The 12,805-nt window shown below is 45.8% G+C and overlaps 1 protein-coding gene across 1 annotated transcript; it reads right to left on the reverse strand.

The window, feature by feature from the left end:
* Nucleotides 1–1,842: 1,842 nt before the first annotated feature.
* cfap91 (cilia and flagella associated protein 91) lies at nucleotides 1,843–10,385 on the reverse strand. The gene is made up of 17 exons (XM_029702788.1): nucleotides 10,202–10,385; nucleotides 10,020–10,096; nucleotides 9,492–9,649; nucleotides 8,124–8,207; nucleotides 7,669–7,725; nucleotides 7,387–7,571; nucleotides 7,028–7,205; nucleotides 6,718–6,875; nucleotides 5,397–5,579; nucleotides 5,048–5,181; nucleotides 4,858–4,971; nucleotides 4,664–4,735; nucleotides 4,402–4,548; nucleotides 4,096–4,317; nucleotides 3,829–3,977; nucleotides 2,408–2,499; nucleotides 1,843–2,203 (listed from the first exon to the last, which is right to left on the reverse strand). The coding sequence occupies exons 1-17, from the start codon at nucleotides 10,287–10,289 to the stop codon at nucleotides 1,959–1,961; spliced, it is 2,343 nt and encodes a 780-aa protein (XP_029558648.1). The 5' UTR covers nucleotides 10,290–10,385; the 3' UTR covers nucleotides 1,843–1,958.
* Nucleotides 10,386–12,805: the final 2,420 nt, after the last annotated feature.

Below are 12,805 nucleotides of genomic sequence, written 5' to 3' on the forward strand. Positions count from 1 at the left end.
AGGTGGCATGGCAAGAATCCGTCTCCGTACCACGTGCTCTCACCACTGGTGTCCCCCAGGGCTCTGTTCTAGGCCCTCTCCTATTCTCGCTATACGCCAAGTCACTTGGCTCTGTCATATCCTCACATGGTCTCTCCTATCATTGCTACGCAGACGACACACAATTCATCTTCTCCTTTCCCCTTCTGATAACCAGGTGGCGAATCGCATCTCTGCATGTCTGGAAGACATATCAGTGTGGATAACGGATCACCACCTCAAGCTGAACCTCTGCAAGACGGAGCTGCTCTTCCTCCCGGGGAAGGACTGCCCGTTCCATGATCTCGCCATCACGGTTGACAACTCCATTGTGTCCTCCTCCCAGAGTGCTAAGAGCCTTGGCGTGACCCTGGACAACACCCTGTCATTCTCTGCTAACATCAAGGCGGTGACCCGATCCTGTAGGTTCATGCTCTACAACATTCGCAGAGTACGACCCTGCCTCACACAGGAAGCGGCGCAGGTCCTAATCCAGGCACTTGTCATCTCCCGTCTGGATTACTGCAACTCGCTGTTGGCGGGGCTCCCTGCCTGTGCCATCAAACCCCTACAACTCATCCAGAACGCCGCAGCCCGTCTGGTGTTCAACCTTCCCAAGTTCTCTCACATCACCCCGCTCCTCCGCACACTCCACTGGCTTCCAGTTGAAGCTCGCATCTGCTACAAGACCATGGTGCTTGCCTACGGAGCTGTGAGGGGAACGGTACCTCCGTACCTTCAGGCTCTGATCAGTCCCTACACCCAAAGAAGGGCACTGCGTTCATCCACCTCTGGCCTGCTCGCCTCCCTCCCTCTGCGGAAGCACAGTTCCCGCTCAGCCCAGTCAAAACTGTTTGCTGCTCTGGCACCCCAATGGTGGAACAAGCTCCCTCACAACGCCAGGACAGTGGAGTCAATCACCACCTTCCGGAGACACCTGAAACCCCACCTCTTTAAGGAATACCTGGGATAGGATTAAGTAATCCTTCTAACCCCCCCACCCTCCCCCCAAAAAATATATAGATGTACTATTGTAAAGTGGTTGTTCCACTGGATATCATAAGGTGAATGCACCAATTTGTAAGTCGCTCTGGATAAGAGCGTCTGCTAAATGAGGTAAATGTAAATGTAACCTTCCCTCTAGCCATGATTGGCTGAGATAATGGATGGGCTGGACATGTCGAGAGTTTGGATTGGTCTGCCATGAAGCATGCTTCTGTCTATAACGTGAGCTGCTCAGTATGTGTTGATAGTCCTTTCTACCTAACTTTAGCCATCAAGAACTACAACATTTTTGCTACTTTTCTCAACAACATTGATGCCCTGAATTTAGCAGGCGCTATCGACAGATCAGTTGGAAAAAGGGATGGGCTACTTTTTGCACAAGCCATGGTCAGTGTGAACCAGAGTGACTTGACACAATGCTGTCCAAACAAGATGTGGCTACAAACAAAACTGAGTTAAACGGTTCCAGTTTTTTGGTCTTGATTTACGGTTAGCCATAAGCTTAAGGGTAAGGTTAGGTTTAGGTTTCACATTTTAAGAAGATAAATTGTAGAACTAGGTGAGGTTTATGACTTTGTGGCTGTGGTAACTAGTGACAACGACAGCCTCCCCCACACTATATTCATGGGACGACATGTTTTGTACACAGTAGCCTGTAGTAAGAGCCTTTAGTAACATGACCCATACAATACATATATTTGATCTAGTCAACTTCTGACCCAATGACCCATGAAAAAATATCTTAGACTCAGCTTTTTCAAAATTCTTAGCAACTCACTTTATCAAGCACAGCACGTAAGAACAAGCCAAACACAATGATAATGAAATACAATCTCAGTTTTATTTTAGCAAAAGCATGACACTGCATTCTTTGGAAATGCATTGCTTGAAGAAACACTAAGTGTTTTCTCTACTGTTGAGAAATTAATCTATTCTCAGCTGGTTCTTTTCTGCTGTGCCTCTCCCGCCTCCCTACGCTCCTCCTCTCCCCTGCCTGCTCCCTCCAGCTCCTGCTCCACATGGGTTAGCATCTCCTCCAGGAGCTGGCTGGAAGCCCTGTCCGAGGGCGAGGGGGGGCGCTGGGCCCCAGGGGAGCCAGGAGGAGGGGCCACGGAGCTCTCTTCACCCCCATGGATGATCTGGTGAGCCGCCTGGAGGTGCCTGCGCTGGCTCTGACGCACTGGAGGAAGGAAGGGGAGGGAGAGAGAGAGAGGGAAGGGGAGGGAGAGAGAGGAAAGGAAGGAGAGACAGAGAGGAAGGTGGATGAAGAGATAGAAAGACAGAAGAGACTAAAGTATTATTATGTAATTATTATTGTGTTACTACGCTATCATGTATTATCATCATGTGATGGTACTGGGTGCTTTGGGAATAAACGGCCTACCTCTGTCTCTGACGTTGATCTTCTGCACCTCAGGGATCAGGAAACTGTACACCAGCTCTGCTACGATCTCCTCTGACTGCAGGCTGCTCCGACTATACACACACACACACACACACACACACACACACACACACACACACACACACACACACACACACACACACACACACACACACACACACACACACACACACACACACACACACACAGGGACAGCTTTTACAATGTGCAATACAAAGATACAGTGTTTATGGATGGTATGTTAGATGGCGTGTGTGTCAGGGTTTCAGTTAGGAAAATGTGGCGCCGGACAATTGAGAAATCTGCCGGACCAATATGCAGTGGGTGCATAACCTGATTAGGGTGTCCACCCACAGCGCTCAGGATGACAGAAATCACATTTAGATTATAGTAATTCATATTAACAGAACATGCAAGTTGAGGATACAACGATATGCGGTCCTTCTTACTGAATTCTGATGTGCACTTTGAGGATGTTAGAATAACTGTCCACATTTACTTTTCCTCAAACAACAAGACCAGTAACCAACAGCAACATCGCCAGCCTGTCAATCTACTATCCCCAGAGTAGAAAGGTTTACATATTCTATTGGTCAGCTTGTCGAGAAAGAAATAGCCTATTCAAACAGACTATGGGACAATAAAAAGCAATGAGCCTGTGCAACAGATCAGAATGTTTAGCTTAAAATGTTGATAAACTATTATTTCTTCACATTATAAGCGATGTGCACAAGGCAGTAGGCTACGTGTGAATGTTCATTCCATAATGCAATTAGCTGGAAAACACTGTTGTCTAAAGAGCACCGTACATGAGAGTTGTTTCATGTGACAGAGATGAAAATATCCGTTAGAAATGTAGAAAGAGAGGAGATCTAACAGGCTACTTTGAAGCAAGGTAAGACATGCTTAATAATATCTATTAAAATGTTCAGGTTTCAAACAATTAAGTATATGTTTCCAAAATGCATAGCTCACTGCAAGGTGGTGTGTGAAGCGCTGATGAAGCTTGCCTTCCGTTGCCATTTGAGATGCTGACACAGCAGCTCTCACGCTGTCTGACAGATTTTCCGCTCAAAGGCTCTGTATCTGTACGCTGTATTCGTGTGATAAATAAGATACACAGCAAATATACTGTAGCCTACACACGCCAATTTAATTCCACTAAATTATGCAAATTGACCTATAGACCGATAAGTATGACCAGTCAAATGTATTTACATTAACTGGTATTTCCATCATTGAATTGGCTAAAAAGCATTATATCACAATGGTATTTTTTATTATTCTTCTGGACAATTGGCTAGCGCCAATTTTAGTTATCAGCTTTTCTATGTTTTTATAGGCCAAAAGCCAGCTATTACCGACTAACGGAAACCCTGGTGTGTGTGTGTGTGTCGTACGTCTCCTCCATGGCGTAGGCGATGTTGTTGACGTTCTCTGCCACTCTGCGTATCTCCTGTCTGGCCTGTTGGTCTGCTGTCTGGTCCAGAGTCCCCAGGATGATGTCCTCCAGGTACAGATCTACTGTCTCCTGATGAACCCTCATCACCTACAGGACAGTACAGGCATTACACACACAAACACGACACACACACGGGCGTGCGCATGCAGGCAGACACATACACACATACACACATGCACGCACGCACGCACGCACACGCACACACCTGTTTGAAGATCTCATCCTCCTCTCTACGTCTCCTCTCTTCCATCTGTCTCCGTCCACTCTCCTCGGCCTCACGGAGGCGCCTGTCTCTCTCGGCCAATAAGGTGAAGGCATGGATCCTGCGTTCCTCCTGTAGGCGAATCAGCTCCTTCGATAGGAAGTCCAGCATGTCCACAAGCTCCGCCCCTGCCACACCTGCCTGGTACCCCTCCACCAATGATGCCTGGGACAGGAAGATGGGAGAGTGAGGGATGGGGGAGAAAAGAGGTGTCTGTACCTGTCTGTGTCTGTGTGTTTTCTCTCTCACCTTATGTGTGTGTTGCTCTCGCTGTCTCTGCAGAGCCAGTGTGAGCTGTGTGTCTGCTCTCTGGAGCTCCTGCACCTCTCTCTGCAGGGCATGAGTGGTTCTCAACTCCTGGATCAGCTCTAGACGCTTCTCCTTCCCCTCAAACATCTGACACACACACGTACAGATAGATAGCAGCGCACAGAGATGGAATCCCATAACATCAGACACAGAGAAAGGTTGGTTTATCATAGAGCTTATCATTCTCTTCATAAAAATACACCTGGTTCTGAATGCTTCTTCCCCTCAGCAGCTTCTGCAAGCAGATGACAGCCAGCTCTCTCTCCTCGTCCCCCTGGAAAAACACCGGAATGACAGGGTGAAGAGAGAATGAAGAGATGTGCTACAGACCACATAGTGAGTGAGGGGGGATAGTGTACATCTCCAGACGGTGTGTTGAGACAGACTGTACTGTACCTCAGGGGGCTCGTCCACCACGGGAGTCTGTGGTCGAGGAACAGATTTCTCTGTCTTAAAGAGGAAGCGCAGGGTCTTCTTCTCCTCCACACGAGTCTTCTCCTCCTTCAGAGCCTGCAGATAGAGGGACAAAAAGAGTGTTATACATCTTTTGAGTGTGTGTGTGTGTGTGTTTGTGTGTGTTTGTGACCTGGTGTGTCTTCATGAGCTCTATCTCTCTGCGTGCAGAACGTTTGACGAAGCCCTTGCTGACTTTGGGTACGGGGGCTTTGATACATGGCTCTGTCACTGAGACTGGAAGTCCCGCCTCCAGCTCCAGCAAACCTGTGATTGACAGATAGGAAGAGAGCTCACTACCTTCTACCTTAGCAATTTTGATGATCTGGCATTATTAAAAAACCATCACTTTGAGATTCAGGGCCTGTATTAATTTTTCTCAGAGTAGGAGTGCTGACCTAAGATCAGGTCCCCCATGTCCATGTAATCTTATTCATAATGATCTTGAAATATCAAACTGATCCTAATCAGCACACTCAAACCTTCGTAGGTATCAAGGTAGCGGCTCTTGACCATGTTGCGCTGGGAGTGGCGGTCAGGGAACAGGCCGATGCGGGACAGAGGGGCGTACGTCTGAGATGAGTAGTTGGAGTAGTCCTTGATGATGTCACGGCGCTTTAGCTTTCCCTCCACATTCTTTCTTTTCGCCGTCAGCTTCCTCATTGCTGAGGGAGGGAAAAGAGAGACAGAAAGGGGGAAGGAGAGAGGGAGAAAGAGTGGAATAGAAGGAGAACGATAGTGAGACAGTTCATCTTTAAGCCCTACAGTTCTCATCATATTAAATCAAAGTTAAAGGGAAGGTTAGAGGCGTTTGAACACTTATCAGAGTATATCACAGTGATTTATGACATACAAAATGTAAATACGCAGAATTTCTATGCATCATTGCCTAAGACAAGATTTTGTTCCTCAAAATGCATTCTACCGTACTCCGGGCACACAAATTGGACCAAGGGAGGGTTGGAGTATGAGTCCAAATCAACGTATGCTAAACGTCGAATGCGTACTCCGTTTGTACATATTTTTAAGCATGCAACGATGCAGGCTTCAAAGGAAAGTATACAAAGAAATATGACACAACCACCTAAAAAATTACGCAAAATGTATTGAAATCACTGGTAGCCATTATTTGAGCTGAAGCGAAAGAAAATACACTTCAACTTCAGAATGAAATGTTGCCTATTCACATCTCATATGTTGCCTGACTACAATATTTTATCTTGATATGTTAATAAATACATGCTGTGTTAATTTTGGCATGTTTACCTGCCTACGTACCGTAGATCGCAAGCCCATAATAAGTCAATAGAGCTAACTGGCTAGCTACTACTCTTTGAGTATATCTTGTTTTGTCTCCATTGCCATTGTCCTAGCTGGAAGACGGTTAAGTGAATGAGTAAGTCCCAAGTCCATATTAAGTCAATAGGGCTAACTGGATAGCTAGCTGGCTAATAACATTAGTTTTAGTTTTTTTTGGCCTGTTTAACTAGCTGGCTAGCTAGATTATGACGATGTACATATCTAGCTGATAATTATGAAGTGAAACATTTGCTTTGTGTATATCTTGTTTTGTCTATTGTTGCCATTGTCGTGGCTGGAAGAAGGTTCAGTGAATGGGGAGGTGCAGTGTGAGTTAATACAGTAGGGGGAGTGCGTGTGCTCCTCAAATGTAATGTTTTATACATTCTCCACACTCTCATCCCCATAAGAACGTATTCAAAAGAAAGTCGTCGGAGAATGCACTAGGATCATGAGAGTGTGGAGCACGGTAGAATGCATATTGAGAAACACCCATTGTCTTACAGATGATGTAGTCATTGCGTATCTTGCTCAGCTTGCTCTCCTTGTCTCTCTGGTGCTGGGAGTACTTGAGGTCCAGCCTGTCCACCGTGGCCCCTTGCTGAACCTCCTCCCTCTGCCTCAGTAGACCCATCAGCAGGGCCAGGCGAGCCTCCTGCAGCCTGGGGTAGAGGGGGGAGAATGACAGTGGGGCAAGGGGAGGGAGAGCAGGGATGGGTGGACAAGGGCAGGAGGGAAAGAATAAAAAAAGATGGTAGAGTAGTTGAAGCTGCTTGTGTGGTGCATCCCTTCCTTTATTCTCTCGCTCACTCACTTCTGGATCTCGTCCTCCCTGAAGGCCCACTCCTTCCTCTCCATCTCATCCATCATCCTCTTCCTCTTGTCCAGTTGACTCAAGTCGTCCATGGGGGGCAGAGTGGCCTCCCACGCCCGCTTCACCCTGGTTCGCTCAATCATCTCCACCTCCGCCAGTCCCGCTGGAAGACCACGACCTGTGGGGGTAGAGGGAGAGAGATAGGGTCAGAGGAGTCAAGGTGATGAGGGTAGGGTGAAGGGAGTTGTGTAGTGTTGGAACATGTGTGAGGATGGGTCAGAATGGCCTGTCCTGCAGTATAAGTATTGTAGAGGTGCAACAGGAGGTGAAGCGGTAGGGTCTCTGAAGCTCGTATGTACCCCATGTCAGTGTGGCCAGTGTCAGCAGCTCTGGGGGGGTTGTCCCGGGCCGTACCACGTATTCGGGGGTGTAGGGGTCCGTCTGGGCCTCACTGTCCCTGTAGTCAGTCTGCACTCCCATGGTGCGCTGGAATGGAGTGGGCAGCTGCTCATTACCCCCCTCCACTGTAGAGTATGGGTTAGCTCTGAGTGGAGGGAGGAAGGGAGAGAGAGTGATAGAGAAGAGAGGGGTTCCTAATATGTTTACAGCATTTTTCAGGGGACTTTGGCAGCATGACTTACTTGGGCAATGCAAAGACCACATCGGGGGGAACCTGCTGTGCAAAGGGGATCAGGGGGCTGAGGGAGGGAAAGGAATACAAAAAACATAATCAGAAACAATCAATGTTTTACTTTATTAAGGGATAAGGCTTCAACACTACACACTCAGAGTCAAATCCATCTGAACTGATACAAAAATCATAATTACTGGTTTTAATTGGTTCTATTTTTTTACAGAGAATGATAACACGTTAGTCTGCTGACATTCTATCCAGTGACCATGCCGCTGGTGCTACAGTGAGGATAATGACGGTTGTGTGATTTGTCTCTCATGATACAAATGACCTCTGATGCTGTCATGATTTAATGCCTGAGTCTTCCTTCAGGCCATGGTGTCCTCTCTGACACCATTCATTCTTTAACCCTTGATCCCACAATGTCCTGCTGCCACATTACGGGTATGTGCTCTCTCTCACCACTTGAAAAACTTCCAACGATCAATGCCTGAAACGCTGCTGTCTTTGCGCCCTCTGACCTGAAACTGAGCACCAGGAATGACCCTAACAAAGGAAAAAAACAAAAAGACAAACATATGCCTTAATAATCAAGTAAATCAAGTATATGAAATACAGCACATTACCAAAAGTATGTAGACACCTGCTCTTAAATATCTCATTCAAAAATCATGGGCATTAATATGGAGTTGACCCCTTCTTTGCTGCTTTAACAGTTGTTGGAACATTGCTGCAGTGACTTGCTTTCATTCAGCCACAAGAGCATTGGTGAGGTTGGGTACTGATGTTGGGCGATTAGGCCTGGCTCGCAGTCGGCATTCCAATTCATCCCAAAGGTGTTCGATGGGGTTGAGGTCAGAGCTCTGTGCAGGCCAGTCAAGTTCTTCCACACCGATCTCGACAAACCATTTCTGTATGGACCCCGCTTTTTGCACGGGGGCATTGTCATGCTGAAACAGGAAAGGGCCTTCCCCAAACTGTTGCCACCAAATTGGAAGCACAGAATTGTCTAGAATGTCATTGTATGCTGCAGTGTTAAGGTTCCCCTTCACTGGAACTAAGGGGCCTAGCCCGAACCATGAAAAACAGCCCGCAACCATTATTAGTCTTCCACCAAACTTTACAGTTGCCACTATGCATTGGGGCAGGTAGCGTTCTCCTGGCATCCGCCAAACCCAGATTCGTCTGTTGGACTGCCAGATGGTGAAGCGTGATTCATCACTCCAGAGAATGTGTTTCTACTGCTCCATAGTCCAATGCCAGAAAGATTTACACCACTCCAGCTGATGCTTGGCATTGTGTATGGTGAGCTTAGGCTTGTGTGCGGCTGCTTGGCCATGGAAACCTATTTCATGAAGCTCCCGACGAACAGTTATTGTGCTGACGTTGTTTCCAGAGGCAGTTTGGAACTCGGTAGTGAGTGCTGCAGCCGAGGCGATTTTTACGCACTACGCGCTTCAGCACTCGGCGGTCCCGTTCTGTGAGTTTATGTGACCTACCACTTCGCGGCTGAGCTGTTGTTGTTCCTACACGTTTACAATTCACAGACTTTTTGGAAAGGTGGCATCCTATGACGGTGCCACGTTAAAAGTCACTGAGCTCTTCAGTAAGGCCATTCTACTGCCAATGTTTGTCTATGGAGATTGCATGGCTGTGTACTCAATTTTATACACCTGTCAGCAACGGGTGTGGCTGAAATGGCCAAATCCACTAATATGAAGTGGTGTCCACATACATTTGTATATATAGTGTATGAATTTAACTTGAATCTATCTACTTCAGTATTTCTCCTCTGTAGGGATAGCATGTGTGTGTCTGTGTGTGTGTTACCTTGCCAGCTGCTGAACTGCCTCTCTGCGCTGCTCTGTGTACCCTCGCAAGCGGCGGTCAATAAAAGTGGGCACAGGGTCAGTGGTGTCCAGACGCAAGGCGTAACGAGGGTGGTGAGGTAGGTGACTGAACATGGACCCATACTCTGGAACCTTCCTCTAAGCAGGGGGACATGGAGAGAGGTCTTTCACAGGGTTAAGGCTGTTACGGTGACCATATTTGGGTTACAGGGTTACTGTCAGATTATTGGGTTAATAATATTAACATTATTTCAACAGGTGTGAATTGAATTTCTTCTCAAAATAAATCCTTGCAGTTATGCATGATATGAAAAACTGTCATGGGAACCGGAGGTCAGGAAAAGTCCTATTAGGTATTGTATTAGAGTCATGGACACATGTGACATTACTGACAAATGAAGAGAGAGATAAGCATTGATTGTGAATCTGTAATCACATGAAAGGTCATTTGAAAGTAAGGGTTTAGGTCGAGGTTGCTATGCTAGCTAGCTAACGTTGATTAACTTACCACCCGGTCCACGGATGCATGTGCCTTGAAGCTGGCCCTTGCATGGTCCGTTTCCCCGGACACAGTATATACGGGGTCTGTAATGCAACATCCACAACAAAAACAGTTCATGTTCGGTTGCAAACTGTCTAGATAATTATTGCAAACAAGCTAACTTACCTAGCTAACGTTAGCTAACTCACCATATAGATAGTCGTGTACCCGCTGTTGTGTAAAACCTTTGTTGGTTTCATTTTGCTTATTAAATGTTCGAGTTACTGATAAACTCATTTTTGCACCGGTTTAAAAACACTTCATCTAATAGATAGAAAGCTATCAAGCAAGGTAGCTAGCTACTGTAGTCAGCTGTCAAACTTCAAGAGCTGGGCCACATCGTAACCATGGAGATTGTAAACTGCCCTTCCTCCGAGACGCTGATCATTTTTGCCAGCTCGGGGGCAGTATTACACATAATTCCAGGCTTGTGTTTTGGCCACCATTTCATCACTCTTGGTTAATCATCTTAATTTAAAATCAGATGCGGGGGAATTGTATATATTTTTTAAATTATATTATATTATTGACTAGGCTTCTCTTCTAACTTTCATTCCTTTATATCTGATGTCAGAAGAAGCCTACATGATAGAATAATTCCATACTTGAAGACATATCATTACCAAAAGAAACAAATGAAACAACCTATCTTGATATTTTCCTTTCCATAAAGCAACAGTTCTGGACTGTTGTATTTGGGTCAGTGACGCCTTTATCTTTCCCACAGTTTGGCTAAAGTAATCAGGAAAGAAAAGCTGTCAGTGCAAAAAAAAAGGAGGCAGAGTGGCAACCAAATGGAAAACATGACTAATTAGGGTTTATGCATCTCTGCAACACCACATATGGCCTTTGTGGATCATGTTTTTGAAAAGAACAACACACACAACCACCTACTCACCCACCCGCACAAAGACACAGACACAGACACACACACACCATACTACTATACTATACTACATCTACTATACATCTACTATACTTCTGGGGACCTAAAATGGATTTCTACTTACAGCTCTTACCCTAATTCTAACCCTAAGCCTAAACCTAACCCCTAAGCTTAAAACAGCTTGTGGGGGTGTGGGAAATGTCCCCACGAAGGAACATTTTCAATGTTTTACTATCCTTGTGGGGACTTTTGGGAATTTCTGGTACGAGGATAGTAATACAAGCCGACACACACACACACACACATTTTTCCACTAACACTTTACCAACAAATGCTATGCAATTACTGTAAATGACAACATATAGCGGTGATCGCAATCAGGGACATCAGGGTAGAATTTGCATAGTCTGTCCACAAGGCCGCGGTCGGAAGTCATCATTTTCACAGTTTGCTGCGTCTTATTTTTTTTTCAGAAGTTATAGGTGCTTGTCATAGCTGATTTCAGGCCACCGTTTATGTTAGCTCCTTGGGGACTCTCCCCATGTCCATGCAGTTGTATTGTTACTATGGCTTTTGTGATTGTCACGGCAGACTCCACTCAAGGCACTGTGTCAGTTCTGGGAATGGACTGTGACTCTGCCTAACTGACAGGAAACTGCCAAGCTCTATCAGAGAAGAGCAGAGAGCATCCGCACACACACACACACACACACACACACACACACACACACACACACACACACACACACACACACACACACACACACACACACACACACACACACACACACACACAAACACGCATGCACACATGTACCCAAATGAATGCGAGCAGTGGTCATCGTGAATGAGAATGTGTTGACAGCACTGTTAGGTCCAGACTGATCTATACAGGACCAGTCTCAACACAGACTTGAAACCCTAAAAGAGAACTGAGCGTCAATACATATGAAACATGATGTTTGAAACCTGCTGATTCTAAGACATTGGTTTGAAAAGTTGTCAGCAAGAACAAAAATGAAAGCCAAGTTTAGTCTAATTAAATTATTATCTTCATCTGTTTATGTTGATCATTGCCTGTATGCATAGAGGATCAAACGACACCAAAATGTACAGCCAAGGAAAGGGCTTAGGACTATATAGTAATGGTCTGACGTGTTGGTGGGTATGTGTGCAGTCTACAACAGAAACATTTCCACAGGCCAAATTACAACAGTTCAGCCAAAACATTAACACCACAAATCAAACCACAAGGTCAGGAGAGTCATCTCTGTAATCACATGGACACACACCAACCAGACAAACAGTTGATGTGAGTGAATGACGTGTGTGTGTGTGTGTGTGCGTGTGTGTGTGTGTATGTGTGTGTGTGTGTGTGTGCGTGTGTGTGTGTGTATGTGTGTGTGTGTGTGTGTGTGTGTGTGTGTGTGTGTGTGTGTGTGTGTGTGTGTGTGTGTGTGTGTGTGTGTGTGTGTGTGTGTGTGTGTGTGTGCCATGAGTCAATCAGAGGAAGCTGGGGGAGGAGCTATAGGAGGACGGGCTCATTGTAATGGCTGGAATAGAATCTATGGAACGGAGTCTAACATGTGGTTTCCATATGCTCGATGTGCTTGATACCGTTCCATTTATTCCATTCCAGCCATTACAATGAGCCTGTCCTCCTATAGCTCCTCCCACCAGTCTCCTCTGGAGTCAAAATACCAGATAACACAATATATTACATGGAATTTAAGTGATATCAGTGTGAGGATAATGGCTGTATTGTTTTGATTTGTTATGCCTGTCTAATTTATTTCCAAGCTACTGTACAGCAGATAATAGCCTTTAACATCACTGAGACTATGCACAGCAAATTCTTGTGTAAAAA

This window comes from Salmo trutta, chromosome 20 (assembly GCF_901001165.1).
Source record: "Salmo trutta chromosome 20, fSalTru1.1, whole genome shotgun sequence".
Taxonomy (NCBI): Eukaryota; Metazoa; Chordata; class Actinopteri; order Salmoniformes; family Salmonidae; genus Salmo; species Salmo trutta.

Coding starts and splice junctions, on each gene's coding strand:
- cfap91 (XM_029702788.1), bottom strand. CDS start 10,289: ATGAGTTTATCAGTAACTCGAACATTTAATAAGCAAAATGAAACCAAC. Junction 2,500..3,828: donor GCCTACGCCATGGAGGAGAC/GTACGACACACA, acceptor GTGTGTGTATAG/TCGGAGCAGCCTGCAGTCAG. Junction 2,204..2,407: donor GATCAACGTCAGAGACAGAG/GTAGGCCGTTTA, acceptor TCCTTCCTCCAG/TGCGTCAGAGCCAGCGCAGG.